The sequence below is a fragment of the Hemicordylus capensis genome, chromosome 4 (genome assembly GCF_027244095.1).
Source record: "Hemicordylus capensis ecotype Gifberg chromosome 4, rHemCap1.1.pri, whole genome shotgun sequence".
NCBI lineage: Eukaryota > Metazoa > Chordata > Lepidosauria > Squamata > Cordylidae > Hemicordylus > Hemicordylus capensis.
The window spans coordinates 106,694,839-106,720,120 of NC_069660.1; the positions used below are offsets into that span (position 1 = coordinate 106,694,839).

General features: G+C 41.1%; 1 protein-coding gene across 25 annotated transcripts in view; it reads left to right on the forward strand.

Annotated features, from left to right (window-relative positions):
• Positions 1 to 25,282, forward strand: part of LRRC7 (leucine rich repeat containing 7) — a 378,525-nt gene that overhangs the window by 88,877 nt on the left and 264,366 nt on the right. For 14 of the 25 annotated variants that reach the window (XR_008306746.1, XM_053248544.1, XM_053248545.1 and 11 more), the window contains exon 1: positions 18,746 to 18,803. The exons of 3 other annotated variants lie outside the window; for them this stretch is intronic. Coding sequence is in view for 18 of the 22 variants with exons in the window: in XM_053248544.1 (XP_053104519.1) it covers positions 18,761 to 18,803 (43 nt within the window). In the remaining 4 variants the exon portion in view is untranslated. Of the gene's footprint in view, positions 1 to 6,499; positions 6,606 to 18,745; positions 18,804 to 18,844; positions 18,861 to 25,282 lie in introns of those variants that run through there. 8 more of the 25 variants (XM_053248555.1, XM_053248556.1, XM_053248548.1 and 5 more) reach the window with 2 other exon arrangements.

Genomic DNA, 25,282 nt, shown 5'->3' on the forward strand with positions numbered 1-25,282 from the left:
TTGGCTTTTGAAGATCTTGAGGATCTTTGGGAGGGTCAGCCGTCACACCTGTCAAGGATGCAATTGAGCCAACCCCCACATCATGCTTTTGGGTTTTGGTCTCAAATAATGTTGTTCCTCTTTCACCCTCTCATCTTCTCATCAGAATTGGTTCCTCATTATAGCCCATATCTTCTGTGCCACTTGGCTTGGTACAAGACGTTCACATGAGTTGTCACTTTCTCTTCAGCTCGGGTCTTCGGCGTTGATGGTTAAGTGTTAATTGTCAAACAACCACTTCAAAGTGAGAATTTAGGAGGAGAAGAGGAAAGGGGTAAGGTTACAACTGTGCTAAATTTCCATATAGAATACATAAGCTAGGCACCTAGGACATGAGACAGTAATATATATGTCATGAAGACAGGCTTGTGCTCATTATTTCCTAAGCTAGTGCTTTAATACATAAATGTAACTAACAAGAGGCCGGGGGCTGCTTTAATCTTCATACTGTGGTTACAATCAGCAAGGTCGCTCATAAATCCATCAACAAGTTGAGTATCTGATATCCTTGATATAGTTTCCTCCCTCACCACTTCTGACAAAAACAATCCTGTATTCACACTTAAGATGAACAGATGAAGGTTACAATAGTGAAAATAATCAAGTAAAAGCTGAACCAGCAAGAATACTCGTGAGGGATGGGAGTGTATATATTATAATAGGATCGATCATGAGAATATGGGTGAGTGCTGCAATGGTGGTGGTCCTTTAAAAAACATCCAGCACTGGCGCAGGGAATGCTGAGCAGCTGCGGTGATTCTTGGGAGCTTCGTGGGGTGGGGGAGGGGAGTGACGAAGGGAAAGCTGGTCATTTGTGCGAAGCGGCTGGGAACTTCAAGGGTGCCTGGGGGATGTAGTTCCTTCCGAGCTCTGAAACCAATGGATGCCATCAGCAGAAGAGTGCTTTTAATCACAGGTGGGTATGATTTTTGACAATCTTTCCTCTGCATCTGCCTGTGCCTCCAAAAACAAGTCCCTGAGGGTCTTCCAAGCAGGGCTGTATTTCTGGGAGGCACAGAGGGCTGAAGAGAGAAGATGGAGAGGAGAGCTGGTCTTGTGGTAGCAAGCTTGACCTGTCCCCTTAGCTAAGCAGGTTCTGCCCTGGTTGCATATGAATGGGAGACTAGATGTGTGAGCTCTGTAAGATATTCCCCTCAGGTGATGGAGTCACTCTGGGAAGAGCATCTAGGTTCCAAGCTCCCTCCCTGGCTTCTCCAAGATAGGGCTGAGAGAGATTCCTGCCTGCAACCTTGGAGAAACCGCTGCCAGTCTCTGAAGACTATACTGAGCTGGATAGACCAATGGTCTGACTCAGTATATGGCAGCTTCCTATGTTCCTATGCAATTGCTACCCTTTGTGTGTCAGAAAATTCTCTTCCACTGGTGCTGTATTACAACACTGGTAACACTGGCGCTGTTTTCGTCTAGAATCAGGGCTACTCAACTGCAGCCCTCCAGCTGTTTTTGGACTACGGATCCCAGCATTCCCAGCCACAATGGCCAGTAGTTAGGGATTATGAGAGTTGTAGACCATCATCTGCAAGAGGGCTGAAGTTGAGTATTCCTGGTCAAGATTTTAACCAATATTTTTTTCTTCAGGGTTTTCTGGTATTTTGGTGAGAGTTTATTAATTATTTGTTTATTAATAGAAGTAGCTTTTTGACATGGCTCTTGGATACAAAATTATGATGAAATATATAGTTTGGAAGATTATCTAGGTCAGGGATTCTCAGCCTTGAGTCTCCAGATGTTATTGCACTTCAACTTCCATAATCCCCAGTCCCAATGGCCTTTGGTTGGGGATTATGGGAGTTGAAGTCCAACAACATCTGGGGACCCAAGGCTGAGAATCCCTGATCTAGGTTAAATGTATAGATTATTTTTGGAGCTGGCTTTCTAAATCAATGTGATTGTTTTCCAACTCATAAGCAGAGAAGAATAATTAGAAGTCAACTTGGTTTCAATCAAGCTGATTTCACAAAAAGGTTATGAGGATTCCCCCCCTGGAAATTACAATAATAGGAACATAGGAAACTGCCATATACTGAGTCAGACCATTGGTCCATCTAGCTCAGTATTGTCTACACAGACTGGCAGCGGCTTCTCCAAGGTTGCAGGCAGGAATCTCTCTCAGTCCTATCTTGGAGATGCCAGGGAGGTAACTTGCAACCTAGATCCTCTTCCCAGAGCAGCTCCACCCCTAAAGGGGAATATCTCACAGTGCTCACACATGTTGTCTCCCATTCATATGCAACCAGGGCAGACCCTGCTTAGCCAAGGGGACAAGTCATGCTTGCTACTACAAGACCAGTTTACCTCCCATAATAATATTTGTGCATTATTTAACAGTTGGCAAAGAAAGTGGGAAATGTGGGTAGATTTGCATCAGTATCATTAAAAGGGCATGTTGTGAGGCAATACACAATGGAGCCTTTGAGAGGATTTCTGTAACAAAATTATTTCACAGATTTTCCCTGGATTGTGTATTTTATCATCAGAGGCTGAATATTGAAATTCTGAAGTTCTTGGTGATTCAGTATAAGAGCTTTGAATGGGTGGGAGCGGGACTGAAGAAGAATAACTGCCACTATGTTTAATTTTTTTACAAATATGCATTAAATCTGCAGCACTGGCTTGAGCACTTGCCACACTCAAGACAATGCCAAGATACTTCTGTCCACACCTCCTAATGCCAACACCAACATCAGGGAGTGGGGCCAGTGTTTGACCCACATTGCTCTAATGAAGTGATCATCAGGCTACTGGAGTAATCAAGATTAACAGGGTTTAAGGCTTGATTAAACATTGTTCTACTGTTGATCTCCCCAACAGCTCAGGGTTGTTATTCCTGAATAATATAAAGGAAGTATAGTGCAGTTTCAGAGTTTAAACATCTTATGAATAGATGCTATTTACAATTTTAGAAGCATTTCTAATTGTGAACTTTCGTTCACCTCTCCTGTTGCCAATCTTCTTTGTTATTTTGGCAGCACGCCAGACTACTTAAAAATCATCAGAATATTCTTGCATTAGCTCTATTATTGACTCATAATTCTTTTTCATTCTTTTTCATCAGCTGACACGTGCACATATTTACATTAAATAATTTTAGAAAATGGGTTGAGGCCACCAAATCTTGTGAAATTCATGTTTGAATGAGATTTGCTTGTTGTTATATCGGTCAGAAATGTATTCTGAATATTAATAGGGGATACCTTATTCTATGGATTGTTCAAAAATATGTGGATTGGTCCCATATTTAGAATTGAAATATATCATGAATATTGTTTTGTTAAAACTTGAAGCAGAAGCCAGAATTAATCTTGAAATTCACATTCCGCTAATAGGACTCCATTTTACTAATGTTTGGTTGATTAAGTGCTGTCAAGTCGGTGTTGACTCTTAGCGACCACATAGATAGATTAGCAACGATATAGATAGATGATCTGTCTTCAACTTGGCCTTTAAGGTCTCTCAGTGGTGCATTCTTTGCTGTCATAACCGAGTCCCTCTACCTTGCTGTTGGTTGTCCTCTTCCTCTCTTTCCTTCAACTTTTCCCAGCATTATGGACTGGAGCTGGGTTTTCGCATAATGTGTCCGAAGTATGATAGTTTGAGCCTGGTCATTTATGCCTTGAGTGAAAATAATCCATTTGTTTGTTTTCCTGGCTGTCCATGGAATCCTTAAAAGTCTTCTCCAGCAACAAAGTTCAAAAGTGCCGATTCTTTTTCTGTCTTGCTTCTTCAGTGTCTAGCTTTCACATCCTTAGAGTGTCACGAGAAAAACCACTGTCCAGACGATTCCAATCTTTGTAGGTATAGACATGTCACAGCATCTAAATATCATTTCCAAGGCCTTCATTACAACCCTACCAAGTGCTGGTCTGCAGCATATTTCTTGACTGCTGGATCCTTTACTGTTGACAGTTGATCCTAAAAGGCAGAAGCTATCCACCACTTCAATGTCTTCATTATCATCCACATTCTCAGCTATCAGAGTGGTGCCATCAGTGTGGCGTATGTTATTGATGTTTCTTCCTCCAACTTTAAAACCACACTCATCTTCTTCCAATCCAGCTTCTGTCAGTATATGTTCAGCATATAAGTTGAATAAATAAAGAGAAAATATACAGCTTGTCTTACTCCTTTGCCGATCTGGAACCAGTTTGTTTCACCATGTTATATCTGGACTGTGTCTTCCTGTCTTGTGTATGGACATGAGAACAATGAGATGTTCACCCATTTGGACACCCATTTTCCTAAGGATATTCCACAACTTGACATTTGTTCACCCAATAGACAGCCATTTCCCTAATGATATTCCACAGCTTATCATGCTCAACACAATCGAAGGCTTTTCTGTAGTCAATAAATCAGTCAATAAATCACATATTGACTTCTTTTTGGTATTCTTTGGCTTTCTCAATTATCCAGTGTGTCTCTTGTTCCTCAGCCTTTTCTGAAACCTGCTTGAACATCCAGCATTTCCATTTCCACGTAAGGCTCCAATCTGTGTTGGATGATCCTGAGCATTATTTTGCTAGCATGTGAAATTAAGAATATTGTGAGATGGTTTGCGCAGTCTGTTAAGCCTCCTTTCTTTGGTATGGGTATGTAGACTCTCTTGAAGCTGTGGCTCTCTTACATGTAGCAGTGGGAGAACAACTGTCCCTCTTCAGCAACTTTGCAGTGTTTGTTCCTGGTGTCTACTTGCTATTTCTTTTTAGATTGTGAACCCCTTTGGAAAGGGTACCATTTACTCATTCATTCTGCTATGAAAACTGTTTGGAAAACTTTTGTTGCTGAAAAGTGGTATATAAATATTTTTCACAACAAGAATAGGTTTCAGATATAAGCAGGGGCATACCTAGGGAAGAGGGGACCCGTGTGCATCCCTGTTCCCAGCAGTCCCTTAGAGTGAGGGAGATAATAGGGATGGGTGTAGCTGGTGGGGCCTTAGGAGCTGGGGGCCTTGGATTCTTTGAACCCATCCACTCAGTTATAGCTATACATTCTACTGTTCTTGCAAATAGTGGTAATCTTGAAAAAAGAAAATTGTCTTGAAAAAAGTAGTATTTTATTTCCTATTTGAGAATGAAACCACACATGATGTTAGAGATTCATGATCGGATGTCTCAGCATTTTTTGTTTTATTTGACTGGCAGAGGAGGATTTGAATTTGATCAGAGCAGTGGTTCTGGAAGAGGGGAATACAATTTCTGTGATCTAAATAATGCTCTTCCAAGCTGATATTGGCCCTTTCATAATATAATTTATATTTATTGATTAGATATAGTATCTATGGTTTGTCTCTAATGCCTCTCAGTCAGCCAATAGTAAATAATAGGGCAGTTCACATGATGAGGAATAGGGTAGGAGATGCCTGCTACTCTAGTTCGGGAGCTGTGTGTCCTCCCAATATTTGATCATCTGTCAGTTAACAAACAAGGTCGGAGGCACCATCTGTGATTTTGTGTGAAACAGCAGCTGGGTTGGAGGGCTTTTTGTCCTACCTCATTCAGCAGCTGGGTACAACTGCTGAGTTGGAGGGAGCTCTCCAACCTAGCTGCTGCTTAGCACATGATCACAGACAGGGCCTCTGATTTTTGTTTTTAACTGAGAGATTATCAAATATTGGAAGGGCACCCAGCTCCCTAACTAAGGTAGGAGGCTTGTCCTGCTCTATTATACATAATGTGAATTTCCCTATTATAGATCCACTTTTTGGCATGAAGATGTGTACTTTTCTGTACTAAGATGTACTAACATCTTGTATTGTTGTGGCCAAAATTGCCCCTCTGTTTTCATCAGCCTAATACACTCCAGAAATGGAAATAAGGATTACCTTACAGATGTATGTCTCAGTTTTAAAAAGAAAAGATAACCAGCACCTGTTCAGTAACCAATAGTACAGATTTGTATATCTTTCAGATGCAAGTGTAGATATGCTGTATGAAATTGCAAAGTCAGAAGCCACTCTGGGGTCCACAGTTTTTTTTGTCACAGTATCCACCCTTGATAGGTGACCAAATTAGCTTACCAAATTTGTAGTATATAAAGAAGTATCCTATGGTGATGTTTTAATGAAAATATAATTGTTAAATGGAACTTTCATTTATCTCAGTCTCATTTCTTGATGTGTGTAGCTAATTATAAGGGATCCTATATACAGGAAGCATAACTGAGTTATATTCCATTACCTTGTTCAGATGATTTTCAATAACAGGGCACTCTGCTCTGTTGGGTACATTGTAATTATTCTGCTATAATGATATCCTATTAAGACGCTAATGACATTTTCACAAAAATGCGTTTTGAAATATAGTGCATATAAATGTGCACAAATCAGATATGAACGAAAATTCATAAATGTGAATTGCCAGTTACAATATAGCTTAGAGCCATGTCATTATTTCTTTTGTCCTGTTGATCTCTTTTTTCTTCTTCTTTTTTTCTCCAGTTTTGATTCTTGTGGACATAGACATTTGCTGTTATGTGAAGAGATCACGTTTTCATGGATCCTTCCTGAGCCCTTCAACACTGGTGTCCTGCAAACTGTTAGATGAGTGAGTTGTTGTTGCTGGGTTTTTTAAGCAAAAGAGATAAATCAATAGACTCCCAATGTAGAGGGTTTATATAGTGTGTAGATTTTAATGTATTTTTTAGTTAGAAACACAAAACCTTACCAAAGCTAAGCACTGTTGGCCCTATAAGCTAAACGTAAGGAGAAGTCCTGTTGGATCAGACCAAGAGATCATCTATAGCATCCTGTTTCAAACAGTGGTAAGACAGCTGCCTGAAAGGGAGACTGGGGTAAAACTGCAGAAGCACAAAAAATTACAGAGGCATGCTTCCAAACTTAAATCAGTCACGTGGCTACCATGGAGCATGGGGGGATGGCTAGCCTCAGGCTGCTGCCACTCTGAGCAGTTCCAGGGGCCTCCAGAGGCTTGCCCCTGCTTCCCTGGTATCTCCAGGGGCCGCCAAAGGCTCTCACCCTCCTGTTTGCTCCCTCTGAGAGCCGCCAGACTGGGCACCCAGACTGCTCCTGCTGCAAGCCCCCCCCCCCGGCGAGCCCTCCTCTACACCTCCGCCACAAGCAGCGAGCAGGCCTCTCCCCCAGCCACAGCGGTGGGCTGAGCGGGAATGGTCAACCATTAGAACTGCGAGGCGCTCTGGTATGCCCGCGCAGTTCGAATACAGTCACAAGCCTGTGACGTCCACGGGCTTGTGACGCTGTATTTGAACTGCGCAGGTGCACTGGAGCGCCTTGCAGTTCTAAGAGGCCTCTGAGCCAGAGGGTCAACTGTTCCCATTCCGTCCGCTGCCACCACTGCTGCCATCGCCTGCTCGCCTCATCTCCCACCCCCCAGCTGCGCACATGGGCAGCTGGCATATCGGGGAGGAGGGCTCGTGGCGGCAGCAGAAGGCCACCAGCCTTTGGAGGCCCCCAGGGCCTTGGAGACCATGGGCCGGGGATTAGAGTGCCTCTACCTGTGGCCACTAGTGGGAGGAGTATCCGTGTGTTCCCTCTGATGCTTCCAGCTGAGGCTGTGTTCAAACACTGGCTGGGTGTTTCTTTCTCTGCCTTGCTCAGAGCAGAGGAAGAATGCACCCAAACAGCACTTGAATGAAGCACTGAGAGGGAGCGGCAGAAGGGCAGTGCAGCCCATCTTACCTATAGTGGCCACATCATATGTCATCATACATAGCATGCACTGACTTGCATGCACAAGACAAGCAATGGGGAGAAGGAAGCTGCCAGCAAGAGCTTGTCCTGCAGCCACCAGTGAGGTCTCTATGTCCCTGCCAGAAATGCCTCCTTTTCTGTCAAAAACAGTGAACCGGACTAGGACAAGGATGTGTGAGGAGATTCACTCTTTCCCTGTGCCCCCCTCTTTTGAGTGTGTGTGTGTGTGTGTGTGTGTGTGTGTGTGTGTGTGTGTGTGTGCTAAAAATTGCTCATTTGAAGTGGCTGCTTCAGGGCAGATTGCCTCCCCCATGAACTCCAACCCCAACTGGCCCACAGTTGTTTTTGACCACAACAAAAAGAGGCACTTCTGGATGGAAGCATACTTCTATTGCATATATTTGCATAAATGTGTAGCTTGGCCTTAAGAATTGTATATAAACTGCTCAGAACATTTGAAGGGAGATTTTGATACATTTATAACAGTGTGACTAAAACATACACACAGACATATCTTTAATGCTGTCAAGATGCATTATAGGAAGGCCGATGTCAATGCAAGAAACTAAGATGTTTTTGTAAAATACCCTGATACAGAGACCTTTGTCCTTATATTCTTTTTATACTCTTGTTCTGTATTAAATGTAAAGTGTGCCAGCGAGTCCTGGCTACCACAGAGCCCTGAGGTTGTCTTTTGTAGAATACAGGAAGAGTTTACCATTGCCATCTCCTGTGCAATGTGAGATGATGCTTTTCAGCATCTTCCTATAGTACTGCTTCCCGATATACATGTTTCCCATAGTCTGTGAGACTGTTTCCCATAGTCTGGGAAACATACCAGCGGAGATTTGAACCGGCAACCTCTGGCTTGCTAGTCAAGTAAATTAAATATGCCATAGGCAATAAAAAAGAGAAATCCAATACCCCATTTCTATTCATTGCAAGCTCTATTTCTCCCTCTAACATTCTGGATGGCAGCAGTATGCCTTGGCATAAGACATTTCTTCAATGTGTTTCCCCCATATTCTTAAGTGCTGTGTGGTTCCTAATGATAGTTCATATGCTTTGACAGACATGTAATCAACCATGTAATTTGGCTACTGTTCCACTTATCTGAAAACATGGTACTTCACAAATCATATAAGATTGTGTATCGCTCCTTAGCATTTATATGGCCAAGAAAGTGCAAAAAGGAACACTGCTGTGCCCCTTTCCACAGGGTGGAAAACATTCCTAGTTGGTATCCTACTCCCAGTTTTATTTCTTGATTCTCAGACATTATTAGTTCCTCTAAACCTTTTTAATAGTTTCATATATGACTTTCCTGGATGGAACTATATGGATAGAGTTACCCAAGTGTTGATTGTCTCTCCTTATAACACAGCTTCAGGCCTTCAAGTCTGTTACTTGTTGTTTGGGATTGTGGAACTATTTTATAAAAATATTGAGTTGTGCTTAAGCTGTGTCAGTGCATCAGACAAATAAGATGTCACTTAGGAGCAGTCGCATAAGAATAGTTTGTAGAATGTCAATGATTAAGTTTATACTTTTGTAGAGTCAATTACATTCAGTTACCTTCACTGTGAAATGAAAAATATGGACAGTATTGAACAATGAATAGAAGCATTGCAAAATACAAATATTTTTATAGAACCATAGAAAAGTAGGATAATGGGTTGCACTTTAGTTGTAATCTGTGCTCTTTATGGCATTACAGTGACTTTACTTTGAAATATGTTGGCCAATGTTCATATTTTCTTTGGATAATTTTAAATGCTTTCTCATTAAATATTGTATTTATATTTTCAGAGATCTCAGCCATGTTTAAGATAATGTTGCACATGATCAGTAACCTGTATAAAAGAGTTTATAGAAGTTACCAGATTTCTGCAACTGAATGGTTATACATTCATTCAATTATTTATTTAATTTATTTATTTATTTTATATTATATTAAAATATAAAAGGAAAGGACCAGTGAGTGTTTTCACCTCATTCTAATCTTTTAGGTTTGTTGCAAGGCACAGTTGGGATTATAATCTATGCAAATTATGTTTCATTATCCTTCATATTTTCATTGTTCCCCTAAGAAGAAGAATTTGAAGTTTTAACACTGCAAAATCCTCATTGGGAACTTTGTAGGAATTAAAGCTGATGGCTCTTGTAATTATACAGTGGGAAATCATGCTAATAAATGTGTGGGAAGCTAGTGTTTGATCTTTAAATAGAGAGATCTTGTTTCAGTGCAACTGGACCCCCTCATCTCCTAATTGCTAGATGTCTTTCTAGATGTGACAGAAAGAGACTCTGTACAGGTGTTCCAGAAATGAATCTGCTATTCAAAACAGATTTTTGAACTCAACCAGAGATACCCATAACTCATATTAAGGGCTGACAAAAGCCCTCAACAATTATCATCTATAGTCCGCCAAGGGAAATAAAAGGCCAGACTACAAAAAATATTGGCTAATATATATTAGTACAACAATGTAACTTTATATACAATGATGAAAATTTTTATTTTGGGAACAAAAGTTCCAAAGGTGGTATACATAGATAGATTTTTTTTTTTTAAATGGCTCCCTGTCCCCAAAGGGCTCACAGTCTAAAAAGAAATATAAGACACCAGCAACAGCCACTGGAGGGATGCTATGCTGGGGATGGATAGAGCCAGTTGATATCCCCTTGCACAATAAAGATGATTGCCCCTTGAAAAAGGTGCCTCTGATCAATTAGCAGGGGGAGATGGCATATTACCATAGGAGCATGAACAGCAGTGCTGCCTGGCAACAGGGCTGCCACAGTCACCCATGTTCCCACTACTTGGTCCCACACACACATGCCTTGGGGACACTTCTTGCTGGGAGATTGTCACACAGTGACAGAGGGGCCATTGGAATGAAAGATTCACTTCCATAAAGAACTTGTCAGGACTAGGGCTGTACTATGGAAGTTGTATCTAAATATGGACCTGGAGGGTGTGTGCTCTTCTCCCATCTGAGGTACCTGAGATCAGAGGTTACAAGCAGAAGTTTGAAGTACAGCAGTCACCAAGTATTATAAAGTACTTTATAATACTTAAAGGACAAAGGACACTCTCTCATATCAATCTTATATCCAGAGGGCTGATCTTGCAGTCACTGTTTCTATCTCTGAGATGGTGGCAACCCTTTTTCAAGCTGCTGCCATTTATGCAGATTGCAGCCACTCACCTGTACAGCCCCCTCATGGAGGCACTAATTTTACAAATAGGCTTGCCATGTCATGTGAAGTCCTCCTACATGTGAACTTGGCAGCCATTTTATGTATACATGAGGTCTTCACAAGGGGGTTTCTGGCACATGTGAACCGGGATTTCAGAGTATTAAGTCTTTCTGTGGCAAGCAAAGCAAATCTTCATCACTCTTGCTCAGTGGACATGCTTAGGATTGTGCTTAAGCTTCATTAGGGTTCAAACCTTCTGTTTGTATTGCTAGAGTTAAGATGGGCCATTTAGGCTGGCTGTCAGTTATAAACAACTTAGATGTGCATGTTAATTTGTCCAGTTACTAACATTTATGAACTTTTAAAAGTATGGCATGGAGGTAGTGAAGTGTGTTGTGTTGTTTTGTAAAACGATTATCAATATCGAGCAATCTACTACTGACTTGCAATCTTGCCTCTAATTTATGAAATAAACCCTGTGAAACAGGTTTCTTGTCACTCTACTGTGGGGTTTGCCTTCATCGGATATCAGCTGTGTCAAATTTAGAAGTTAAAATGTTGACTAGGCTTGCCGACTTTTTCATTGGCCTTGATCCTGTTCATTTACCACACAGTAACTAATAGGTGAAGCTTTCCTCATCACTGTTTTCTTGCCTCAAAAATGTGATCTGCAGTGGTATTGTATGGTAGGCTTCAGTCAGGGTAAAAGGTTCTCATTTTCCAGCACCATGAGTTGTGATCAGGTTTCTCTTTCACCAAACATCTGGTTGTAATTCAACTAAAATAGTTGGTCACAGATCTCTTGTTGCTGCATCTAAAGGGCCATCTCTTTCTTTCTTTGGTCTCTCTGCCTCTTAGATTCCCTGTTTGTGGTAAACCACTGAGCTTTCCAGTCTTCTCTCCAACTACATTACCTACAGAACGCTTCTGTATTGATTTCAGTCAAATTGTATTGTTCTCAGTCAAACTGACCTTTCACTTTGTGAACAGAAGATGGATTGTTGGAAATGTGTGACTTCTGGTGTTGACAACTCTATTCTGTCAGTAGATCAAATATTCATGAAGATTCTGTATCATATTAAACTCTCTGCCAATCCATGCCAGAGGTTTCACCATCAGTACTGATGCCACCAAATCCTTCAGTGGACTGCATTACAGTATGGCTATTTTGGAAATGCTGAGATTTTATATCAATTAATTTATAAGCAACTACAGTAACTTGTGAGCATAAGCAAAACATTTAGGAGCTTACAGTCAGGGATGTGCATGAACCGAGATTCATGAGGTCCAATGAACTGGTTCGGCCCAACCATGAACTGGTTTGGCGGTTAGAGTGTGGCATCTGGGGGAGGTGGGGGCGGTGAGCAGCACCTTTAAAAGAGAGTAAAGCAGGTCCTTACCTGCATGACTGCTGTTCCATGCAGCTTCCTGCAGTGGTGGCACTCCCCACAACAGCCCATGTGCAGTGGCGACATGCTGGCACCACACTGCTGCCATGCATGGCATGGTACATCCCTACTCTCAGTCACAATTCTGACTCTGCTGCCGTAAGTGGGAATTGCACTAAGTGTTGCTGAAGAAACTGAGTAATGGAACTTCCAAACAGAGTAATGTCATCTGAATTGAGAAATTTCTCCCTTTATTTTTTACAGAAATGTCCTCCAAAAAGAGTACTCCAAAGGTTGATTTTTGTGTTAGGCTGTAGTGCTCATTTTCCAAGTTTCCATGCTAGCTTTTTTTTTAGCTCATAATATTTTCATGTTCCTAAAAGTGTTTAAAAATATCTAAACACAGGAAATGGAGCATATACAAAGTGCTATGAAATGTGGAAGGAGGAAATCCTTTAAAGACTGTTGTCCAAAGCACATGTATTTGCAAGCTGCATCACCCAGTGGCATTTACTTCCACACACATTTGTTTAGGGTTTTTTGATATAAACATGAGGGATGACCTAGCAGCACTACTATGTGTGGGGGAAGAGATTGCTACAAGGTTCCGTGGAACGCTATGGGAGGCTTTTTCCATTCCTCAATTTTTCTGGCTTGCAGTGTGCTGTCCATTACTGTGATGTATTCAGCATTCCTCTCTGCATAACTCAGCAATTACTCATGCCCCAGTGATTATGCCCTTAGACGGCAACCCTGCACATAGGTTGGTTTAAGCCCACTGGCCTACTGTATTGTGTGCAGATTGGAATATGGGATTTGTAGTGATCTTTGTTGTATATATGCTTGACTTGCAAATGAATTTGTTTCTCTGAATCATCAAGAGACTTTGTAAATGGCTGTAGGCTGTTTGGGACTTAGATAGGAGTAATTTGACAGATATTAGTGATCTTTTAGAAGTTTTAGTCACTTCTGAAACTTTTGGAGGGCCCTTTAAGTTATCGTTGTACATTTTTTCATTTATTACTTTAGGACCTGACATATTTTCTTTGACTAGCCAGCCCCACAATTGAGGAGCTACACTGCGCTCTTACCCAGTGGAGGGTCGACTGATTGCTTGCTGCCAATAATGCCCTTTGCTCTGTCTGTCTGTCTATCTATCTATTTGTATCCCGAATACCAGTTTGGGTGCTGCGTTGCAGTTTTCGGGCTATGAAGACAGCCTCACATAGAGTGCATTACAGTAGTCAAGCCTGTAGTTACCAGCATGTGTACCACCTTTTAAGGTCATTTACCTCCAGGAATGGGCGTTGTTGGCCTATCAGCCAAAGCTAATAAAAGTGCCCTTGGCTGTTGCCTCAGCCTGAGAAATCAGAGAGAGTTTTGGATCCAGAAGCACTACCAAGCTACGTACTTATTCTTTCTGGAGAAGTGTAAACCCATCCAGAACAGCAGATATAAACCATCTCTCGAGCTCTCACTCCCCACAGTCAGTACCTCCACCTTATTTGGATTCAGTCTCAGTTTGTTATCCCTCATCCTGCTCATTACTGCCTCCAGGTAGGTAGTTAGGGAAGTGATGTCATTACCTGATGAAGATGATTTGGAGAAATAGATTTGGGTGTCGTCAGCATATTGATCACCCTGCACAAAATTTCCTGGATCTCCCCCAGTGGTTTTATGTAAATGTTAAAAAGCACTGGAACCTTGTGGAACTCTGTACATTATCTTCTAACTGCTCATCCAACAATGCCGTCTCTGCATAGGGCACAAATGCCCCACTTTGCTTGCCCCTGTCATCCTTGTTCACTTTTCTTTCTGGTCTTGTCCATCTGGCTCAGGCAGTTAGTGGACTGATATGACCTGAGGAGGAGGTAGTGGACTGAATGAGTAAGCAAGTGGGTGCAGGTTGGTCCCTTCTCCTCTTGGTCACATTGATCCATCACCTGCCTGACCAGATGAATATGACCGGGAACAGGATGGAGCAACCTGCTCTGCCTTGTTTGCTCATACCTCCTCCTTGTTACTTCTATCCATCACCTGCCTGAGTCAGAAGGACACAACCAGAAGGAGGAGTGAGCAAGCAAGGTGGGGATGGGGTACTTCCTCCTATTCCTTTGAAAACTATTTGTTTTGTTGTTTTCTTCACGCTTTGTGTGTGTTTTGGAAAAGAGGAAGCTTTTGGGGCACCAATATTGAGAGGATGGGAAGATTGTTACCTTTATTGTAGAACAGAACAGATAGTTTGGTGAAGCAGAAGAAATGTTTGCCTTAGAAAGAGTTACTTTGAAGGGGGAAAAAGAGTAACTTGTGATGTTAGCTTTTCCCCCCCTTACCATTTGCCTAAGTAAAATTGGTCTTTGTATACATATGTGGGGGACAATACAGATATTGGGCTCATCTGTTTTATTTTGTTGTGCTTTAAATTGTGTAAACCAACTAAGGATATACAAATCAGTTGGTTGAAGACAGAGGTGCAGGTAGTTCTAGAGGTGACCGAGGTGACATATATTTTGCAGGGGAAAGAGGTAGATTTGATTTTAGAGAGAGGAAAAACTTTGAAAGAACCCATTGTGCAGTGGGCAAGAGAGACTTTGGTACAAAAGCTCAGAATGGTGGCTATGGTGCTCAAGGTTTCGGTAAAGGAACTGCCTTTGGAAACAACATTTATTCACTACATTTATTTATTCACTACATTTATTAACTGCCCCATCTAGAGGCTCTGGCCCGGTGTACAACAACTTCTTAAAAAGACATAAAACCACAATTCAAACACAATGATAAAAACAATACAAAAACAATTCAAAAACTATTAAAACCATTTAAAACCAATTAAAATACTTCTAAAAAAACAACAACACTTTACAAGCCTTGGAGCTCTCTTAAAGCCCGACAGTGAGCCTAAACTGAGGATTTCTGCTGGGAGTGCATTCCATAGAGCAGGAGCAGCTACAGAAAAGGCCCAGTTCTGAGTCGCCACCAGACGTACCGGTGGTAACTGGAGACGGACCTCTCCAGATGACCTCAATGAGTGATGGGGATCATACCAAAGAAGGCGCTCTCTTAGGTAACCCGGACCCAAGCCATTCAGAGCTTTAAAGGTAATAACCAGCACTTTGTATTTCGCCCGGAAACCTATCAGCAGCCAGTGCAGCTGTTTTAAGACAGGCATAATATAGTCTCTCTGGGTTACCCCAGAGACCAATCTGGCTGCTACATTTTGAACTAACTGAAGTTTCAGAACTACATACAAAGGCAGCCCCATGTAGAGTGCATTGCAGTAGTCAAGCCTGGAGGTTACCAGCTGATGTACCACTGTTTTGAGATCGTTCTCTTCAAGGAATGGATGCAGCTGTCGAATCAGCCAAAGCTGATAGAAAGCGCTCCTGGCCATAGCCTCCACCTAAGATACCATGGTGAGGCCTGGATCCAAAAGCACTCCCAAACTGCGTACCTGTTCCTTCTGGGGGAGCACAGGAAGATCTAACACAACCCTTAAATTCCAATCCCCCACAATGAGCACCTCCATCTGGAGCAGGCAGGGTGGCTTTAGGGCTAGCACTCCAGCTTACCAGAAAGGCTATGATCTGCAGTATAGGAATGCACATGCATGGTGCAATGAAACAGCAGTATGCATTCTCTGCCACTGGCGCTATGCCAGTGATAGGTTATTCAATGTCAACAAACTATACCAAAAAACTTAGAGGAATATTTGTTTCTTGTTTTTTTTAATAATTGCTCTTTATATTGTGGGTTGAGGCAGGATAGTTATTTAAAATCTTATGGAACATGCAGAAATGTCTGCAGTGCAGCAGTAATTATGATGCACATTTACGCTATTTAAGTTGAATATTCGTTACATTCCTGAACAACCTTTAGTTTTTTCAACAAAATAAATGTACAGTGATTTGAGATACAGCAACTGAAGACGATGCATGGTCTTCAAATAAAGATGAAAATGAGAAAAACACGCACCTCTGCTTCAATCACAATTGGAGCCGTTGTGTGTGTCATATCTAAGTTTAAAAGAAAAACCTCTTTCACATGGCCTTTGAGACTGAAAAATGCAGTGTGGTAGCAAGCATTAATTATCTCTTTTGCTAAGCAGGATGTGCCCTGGTTTGCATTTGAATGGGACATGTGTGATTATTATTGGATTGCTTCTAATGATTTAAGTTAATGCTAAATGAAGGCACATACATATGCATGTATACACACACATGATGTTGTTGAAGACATAAATGTATTAATGCACTGATTCTGTTAGTATAAGAATTGAAAGGAAAACTGCTCTTGAGAGAGGGGTTCTTGAAATGAATTAGAAGTAAGGAATACATTTTCTGCATAAATGTTTTAGTTATTTTTCAGCATAGTTTTTGCAGCTGACCCATCCTCTAGTTTCAGTTTAAGCAGAATTGCAGGCCATTGAGTTAAATGTATGTACAGTACGCGGAAAGGAACCATAAGTATGGTAGAAATATAATAGGCCTTTAATAAATTGAGTTTTTAATTATCAGGTGACTTAAATTTTATAGGGTATTTAAGCTATATTTTTTCTATAAATACAGAGATGCAAATAAGGTTAAGTAAAAACTGAATTTCAATTGTACTGTTCTTTCTGTTTTGGTCACCGTACAATTTGTAGCTATGGGCAAATCGTCAAATTATTTTTGTTAATTTGAAACTAGAATGCTAATGAGATACAGCTAAAACTGTAAGTTTTGTCTTGATGTGGGGAGAATAAACAGGGGACAAAGCATTTCCATTTCCTGATCAGCGAGAAATGTGGATAAGTAATTTTGCTGCACAAAGATTCTCTAATTGAAGACAGATCAGATTTTATTTTAATTAATTTTCTTACAACCAATGTTTTTGGTAGATTAAACATGGTCCTTCTAAGAGGATAAGCTTTACAGATAATTATGAAGGCAGAGCAGGCACCGAGATATTAAATAGCATTGTTTACATTTGCTTTTTTGCTGTAGTTCCTTTCCCTCCCTAATCTAATCTGTAATTCAGAAGAAATAGAAATGAATTTATAATATAGATTGTATTGCAGATTTCTAGCTTTAGTAAAAAGCTAACATGCTTAGAATAGAATTTACTTGCCCTGCAGAATATACATTGTGTAGATAATTAAACACAAAGGGTTTAAAAATGGGAGTGATGATTTGAATTTGTGGGGGAAAGGATGAAGGAAGGGCTTTTTATCCCTTTCCTTTCCTCCTGCAGTGAACTAATGAGGAAGGTTTCAGACAGAGAAAAAGACAGAGCTTGGCCACCATATCTGAACCCAATTCCCCTTCCCCTATTAAGGGCACTCAGAGGCAGTTTTGTGCAGTTTTGTTGTGTCAGAAGCAAAAGTGAAAATGAAAAAATTGGACTTCTGAGAACTGGTTATTACCTATAAAGCCCTTAAAGGCTTGGGCCCAGGATACTTAAGAGAGCTCTTCCTTTGTCAATAACCCTACTATTAAGATCATCTGGAGAGGTCTGTTTACGGTTGTCACTGGTTTGTCTGGTGGCGACATGGGACTGGGCCTTCTTTGTGGCTGCCCGAGGACTTTGGAATATGCTCCCCGTCAAAAGAAGAGCTTCTACATCTCTGATTGCTTTTTAAAAGACCCTTAAAACAAATCTGTTTTCTCAGGCTTTTAATTAAAATAAATTTTAAACTGTTTAATTGTTTTTATTCTATGAAATTGTTTTAATTGTTTTTATTCTGTTCTATATTTGTTGTATTTTGGATTATACATACCACCTAGAGATACATATATCAGGTGGTATATAAATATGATAGACAAATAAACTGCTGGGAAGACCCTGCAAAGGCTTGTGCCATGATTCAAGAGCTTTTGAGAGCAGCAATGGCCTCCCCAGTATCCTACCTGGTAGCTCCAGAAAACACATGGGAAGGGAAGACCTTGGGCAAGCTAATAACAGTCAGCACCTGTGAGTTTTTTGGATGCAGTGATGGTTTTCCCAGAGCCATTGGCCCTGCTGGCTCTTTGTGTTGGGTGCAGGAGAAATAAATGAGCTGCTTTCCTATTCAATGTAGTTTTCCCCAGGCCCATGGCTGGTGCCTCATTCATGACATTATCCAGTACCACAAGGAAGTGTTTGGGGGCAGTTTTAGGGTTTTGAAATGTGGAGACATTAGATAACTCTGACCTCCCACCCACCCCTTTTTGGCAAGGACTTTGAACTACTGGTAGTGGGGGAGGAGTCAATATGGCGACAAGAAAGCTGCTCCTCTTATGAGCTCCTCTCTGGAATCTGCATTTCCCCCCTTGGTTTCTCCTCCTTTCAGCCTGGATGACTGTTTTATCAGTTGGATTTTTACTGCTGTGTATTCATTATCTATTTTTGGAAGTTTTTATGATGGGTTTTGACCTGGCTTGATATAATTCTATGACTGACTGGTACATCTCCTCGGCCAAAAATGGGAGGCAAGAAATGCTGTAGAAATTTGCCACCGGGACAAAGTAAGAAACTTCCTAAAGCAACCTAAAATTGACACCTACCTAACATCCCATGAGACTGTAAGTACTAAGGAGATTACACTAGCGAATAGATTTGAGGTCTTAGGAAATGATGTACTGTTGGATGTCTCATCATTAATTTCTACCATTAAAGCTATAGAGGAATCTGCGGTGGCAAAACCCTCCCTTTTGTAAATTTCTTCCCAGCCAGATCTTCGCATTAATGATTTACTCTCAGACCTTGAGCATTTACCTTTGGGGGAGGACAGTTCAGCTTACCAGGAGGCTTTAAAGAGCATAAATGGATTTAATCAGCTAAAGATTCTGCCCTGATTGCTTCAAGCTACTGATGCCACCCCTCCTCCTACTGACTTAAGAGACTGACCCTCCCTTAAAGCTCTCAGTTCTAACAACAAAAACCTTGATTTGTCTATTTCAAAGGCTACCATCTATTTCGGTTAAACTGGATGAGATCAAGGCATTGTTGGAAGCAGCAAATAAACCAAAACCATGGGGCATATCTCAAGCTAAATCTGAGTCTGAGGCTGCAATATCAAATCCTAAAAACAAAACCTTTGAGGCTCCAGTCAAAACTCAAAAAGAGTTTTACAGCCAAAACAGGTTATGTTAACGATAGTTGTGAACCATCTGAATTCAGGATGCTGGAATTCCAAGGGTCACATTACTCATTTTTTGAGTCAGATTCTATATTTTAGATCTACCCTGATTGATCTTTTGACAATATGCCAAGCCGACGCTTTGAGACTAGAATTCTGCTTTCTTTCTATCAGCCATTAATTCCTGCAACTCTCCTTCTTATGTGTGACTATTTAGGTGGCCTGGAAATTTTTCTACAGAGAGTTTTTGCTACTCTCTTTTGATAACCACTGTTATCAAAAAATGCCTCAAGGCCATGAAGAAAAACAGTTAAGTAAACGCCACACTCCAAACATGCCAGGTTGGATAGAAGCCAAACTTCTCATCCCTGGGCAGAAGGGAACGCAGCTGCTGAGCACCTCAGATCTCAATGTTTCTCTGAATTCATCTGGAAGTGACTTTATGGAAGTTGTATCTGAAATAGTTAGTCAGCTGGAAAATCCATTTGCTTCCATATGTGGTATTGCAGACTCTTTGCTAGGTAACAACTCTGCTCAAACTACGGAGGCTAAACATGGTGATTTAAAGGATCCAGAGAAATCAACATTGCTCGAGCAGACTACTGCTGTTGCTCAGGAAACTCCCTCCCAACTTCTCTTAACTCTCCACCTGGATGAATCTGGCTCACCACAAATGCAGTGTGTAGCTGATTTGGAGCCAGACTCTCAGCAGTTGGAGCCTCCTCTCCCAAGGAATTCTGTTTTGCCTAATATGGGGCCTGGAATGCTTTTTGCCAGTGATCCACACTTTGATGACATTGTTGCTTTACTATCTCCAGGTTCCCCTACTGCGATGCAACAGGAGACTCCAACCTTCTCTCTGCCCCTGGTTTCCTCTTGCTCCATTCACAACACTAATGATATGCTGCCATCTTCATCATCTTCCTCTTTGCCAGCTTTAAATAATCAATCTGATCCCTACACAGGTCAACAGTCACAGGGGGGACGTTACATGATCTCAGCTAAATCCTGAAGCAAGTTCGCCAGGAAATAAAGTAGCTGAAAATTCCTTTATTACAAATGACACCCCCCTGGAGAATCCTAGCTTGGCCAAAGACCATCTCTGCACCTCTAAAGACTTTGTCTGCAGCACCGCCCCCTAAAGTGCCTCACGTGGAATTTTGCTGGATTGAAAGCAAGGCTGAGGAATACTTCATTTGTTAAATATATTCCTGATTATGACCTTTTGTTTCTGCAGGAGACATAGCTATCTGAGGAACCTCATCTGGCTGGCTTTATTTTCTTTCTCAATAAGAGCAACTCCAGGTACAGGAAGAGGTAGACTTTGTGGAGGACTGAGCATGCATGTCTCTACAGTACTTAAAGCCACAACTACTAACTTATCCTCATTTGAACTAGGAATGTGCACAAATCAATTTTTTTGATTCGAGTTGTGTCCAAAACAAATCACCCCTGATTTGTTTTGTATCCAAATCTACTCCCTCCAAATCAACCCAGATTCAATTTGTATTTGCTTAGATTTGCTGGTGATTTTAATGCCAGATTGGGAACTGATAAAAAGCTGCTGTATGCTAGATTTCAATGTTTCCCTCCTGCTTATAAGGTCCCCTTACCTCCCTCCCAGCCACCCCCTCGATTTAAGGTTGGAACAGGGAACTATGCTGGTTTATGTTTGGCTCAAACTTTTGACAGGCTAAGTCTTCATCTGTTAAATGGTGCCACAGCTTATGACCATCCAGCTGAGTATACCTTCTGGGCTGGTTCCAGATTTTCCACAGTTGATTACATAGCAATCTCTCCAGGTTTACTAAGATATCTAGAGCAATTTAAAATTGCTAGTTGCCCCCGGATAGCAACCATCTCCCTGGAGAGTTACATTTGAATTTCTTTGGAAGCTTCTTACTTGCAGAACCAACCCATTTTACAAATTCAGCATTAGAGGTGTGATCCTCTTGTGTAAGATGGTCTTAAAGGACAAAAGAACAAGTTGCTTCAGTGCTGAATTCTGAAAATCCTTACCCTTCTCTGTACAATATTGATGGCTACTGAGATGGACGATAGCATAGTAGAGCACTATAGAAAAATTATCCAGGCACTGCATCCAGTATTAACTTTTACCAAATCTCTGAAGGGTCATGGTGCTACCTTGCGCTCTAAGAGCTGGTTTGATGTAGATTGAATTAATGCTAAATAGCGCTTGTCAATGCATACCACATATATAGGGATCATCCATTGCTTTGTTTCTTCCCTCTAAAGCATTATACAACAGAGAAAGCAATACAAACAGCTGTTGAAAACTAAAAAGAGAGATGCCATGAAACTTTCATGGCAACAACTGATAGTAGCATCAAGATCTAAAAGCCCATCCCTGTTTGGGCATATGGTTGCCTTCCATCCATCGCGTGGGTTATCCCACCTTGTTGTATGATACCTGCATTTGTATGGGAGGAGTATTACCAAATGTTGTACAAGAGAAATGAAGTAGCTATCACTAGCCTTGATCTGGATGCAGGTCAGCTGCCTGAGTGGCCACCCGTGTCTTGTACTGAAATAGAATCTCATTCTATTAGACAACTTACACCTGGCAAAGCCCCTGGTAATGATTACATATCTGCAGAAGTAATCAGGAAAAATCTGGCATGGTGGGCCCCGGTCCTGGCCTCACTCTTTTCTTTTATTGATAGGACTACACGTGTCCCTAAGGACTGGGGAGTGGCAATAATAATCCCAATCTATAAAAAGAGTGAATGGAAGCTACCTGAGAATTATCGATCCATTAGTCTTCTCAGTATAGTGAGCAAAATATATGCTAGGCACCTATATGAGCGTTTACTGGATTGGATGTATTCTGAAAGTATCCTGGCTGAGGAGCTAACTGGCTTCTGTGCAGGTCATTCTGTTATGGACCCTGCTTTGATACTACACCATTTCGTAGGAAAATATACTGCCAAATTCAGCTTTGCTTTATATGCAGGATTTGTTGACTTCAGATCTGCTTTTGACCTGATTCCCAGAGAGAAACTTTGGTGTAAGTTATTGAGATCATCAGTAGACCACCATTTACTTCTTTTGATGTTCAAATTATATGAAAACTCCCATGGAAGGGTCAGTTGCAGTGCTCAGGGATACCTTGCCAAGGAAATAACAACATTCAGGGGAGTCAGACAGGGATATATTCTGACTCCACTGCTATTTAACTTTTCTATTATCTAGTCTCCCATCTAGATAATCTAGACCATCATCCACCAAAATTATCAGACAGACATCTTGCTATACTTCTATATGGAGATGATGCTGTCATTCTCTCACAAACCCCAATAAGTCTAAGAAGAGCTTTGCACTCTCTTGCTACCTATTGCGAAGAACAACTTTTAGAAATTAATTATAACAAAACTAAGATCCTGGTGTTTGCGAAGAGACTAAAGATTTGGGACTGGTCACTAAATGGCACAGGTTAGAACAAGTTAAATATTTCAAATACTTGGCATAATATTCCTGTCCTCAGGCAGAAGGGGTGCACACAGAGAATATGCAAGGCAGAATGCACAGAAGAGTGCATAAGCAATTCAATCTTTCCATTGCACCAGGGGTGTTCAATTTATCCCCTCCGCAATAAAACTCTTTTTGGCTATGAGCCCCACCGCCCATTGAGGTCACTTGAGGAGGTCTGTCTCCAGTTGTCGCCAACTCGTTTGGTGGCTACACAGAGACGGGCCTTCTCGGCTGCTGCCCCGAGATTGTGGAATGCACTCCCTGCTGAGATACGATCCTCCCCATCTCTGGCAATTTTCAAAAAACACCTGAAAACACATCTCTTCAACCAGGCTTTCTCAGCTTTTAAAAACTTGTTTTTAAATTCTTCTGATTATTTAATTGTTGTTTTACGATGTTTTTAATTGTTAATTATTGTTTTTATGCTTTATTATTTTTCTTTTAATTATTAACTGATTTTAATGGTGTTTTAATGTAAACCGCCCTGAGCCTTTTGGAAGGGCGGTATAAAAGTTTTAATAATAAATAAATAATAAATAAATAAAGTATGAGCAAAGCTCCTATGTGGAGCTCAACTTGGCACATACTCCAACTTCTCTAAGGTGGAAGCCGTGCAATCCAAATTCTTGAGGAATAATTTTCCAGGTACCCCGGTCAGAGCGCTCATACCCTTGGACTTCGGGGCCGAAGTCCAGGGCCTCTACAGCCCCTGGGGGCCCCCAAATTCTCTTTAGTCTATCCAGAGTGGTGTGTTCACCTGATAGAGCATAACACTGCTTAATTTGCGAGGGGAAGGGGCTCCAAAGGCCTTTATGTCCAGGCTACAAAATTACCTAGGTGCACCTCTGACCCAGTGTGTGCCCAGTGCTGTCCTTCATCTGGAAGCAGGACTGCTTAAAGTAGAGGTCAGAGCATGGATTAATATAGCAATAGCAATAGCACTTACATTTATATACCGCTCTATAGCTGGAAGCTCTCTAAGCAGTTTACAATGATTTAGCATATTGCCCCCAACATTCTGGGTACTCATTTTACCGACCTCGGAAGGATGGAAGGCTGAGTCAACCTTGAGCCCCTGGTCAGGATCGAACTTGTAACCTTCTGGTTACAGGGCGGCAGTTTTTACCACTGCGCCACCAGGGGCTCTTATTAATATCTCTTAATATCTTTGAATTCTGGCTGAAGCTGATTTTCCACCCTGCAGGTCTAGCTCCACTTGTGCTAAAGGACATATATCACTCTAGGTGGAAAAGAGAGCTGGAGGAAAGGTTGCAACATTATGGTTTCTCCCCTATTGCACTGATAATTCTGCAGTATGAAAATGCCAGGGTTAAACTTTGACAAAAAAGCATCAAATTGATCAGGGCTCTATTCCTGTGGGTGTCAATTTGGGCAACCAAGTTCTGAGTTTCAACCCTGCCAGATACCTAAACCAGATGACCGTGCCAAAATACCACAGAGCTTTGACACAGGCATGATTATTTCTCTGTGTAAACCATCCTGAGCCATTTTTGGAAGAGCAGTATAGAAATCAATCAATCAATCAATCAATCAAATAAATAAATGATGCAATGCCTTGCAAACAGCAGTCTTGGAAGGGAGATGTTGAAAAATCCCCTACAAAGAATGCACTTGTCTCTGCAAATTGGGAAATATTGAAACGACGGCTCATGTGATCCTTTATTGTCATTTTTTTTACCAAGATATACAACATAAACATATAACCCCTTTTATTATCTGCCATCCAGGTTGTACAGATTCTTTTTATCTTGATTATCTTTTAACTGAGCGCCTTGCCCCATATGTCCCTACCCATACCTTAAGCTCTTCTTTGGAGGCCCTCCTCTGGGTGCCCCTGCCAAACGAGGTGAGGCGGGTAAGGGAAAGGTCCTTTTTGGTGGTTGCATTTATAGAATAGCTTCCCTAGTGAGATTCACCCGGCTTCATCACTTTGTTCTTTTAGATGCCAAATAAAGACCTTTTTGTTCACCCAGGCCTTTTAAATGTGGGTTTTTTTAATTTGGCTTTTCAGATTTGATCTGATTTTTAACTAAATTTAAAATGAGTTTTTAATGCTGCTTTGTATTGTACTTTGTATTTTGTTTTCACCTTTTTTTTTTTTACTGTTATGATTTAATGTGTTCTGTGTTTTTATTGTATGTTTTAATCCGCTGTTGTGACCTGCCCAGAGAACCATTTGTTATGGGGTGGTTAACAAATAAATTTGTTTATTATTATTCTTTATTCACACAGTCAAACAGATGTTATTGACTGGTTTGTTTTATCCAGACATTGAGTCCTTCCTAAGGACCTGGGATTCCTGGATTTTATTTTCAGTATTGTTATTGTTATAAATATCTTCGCAAAATGTAA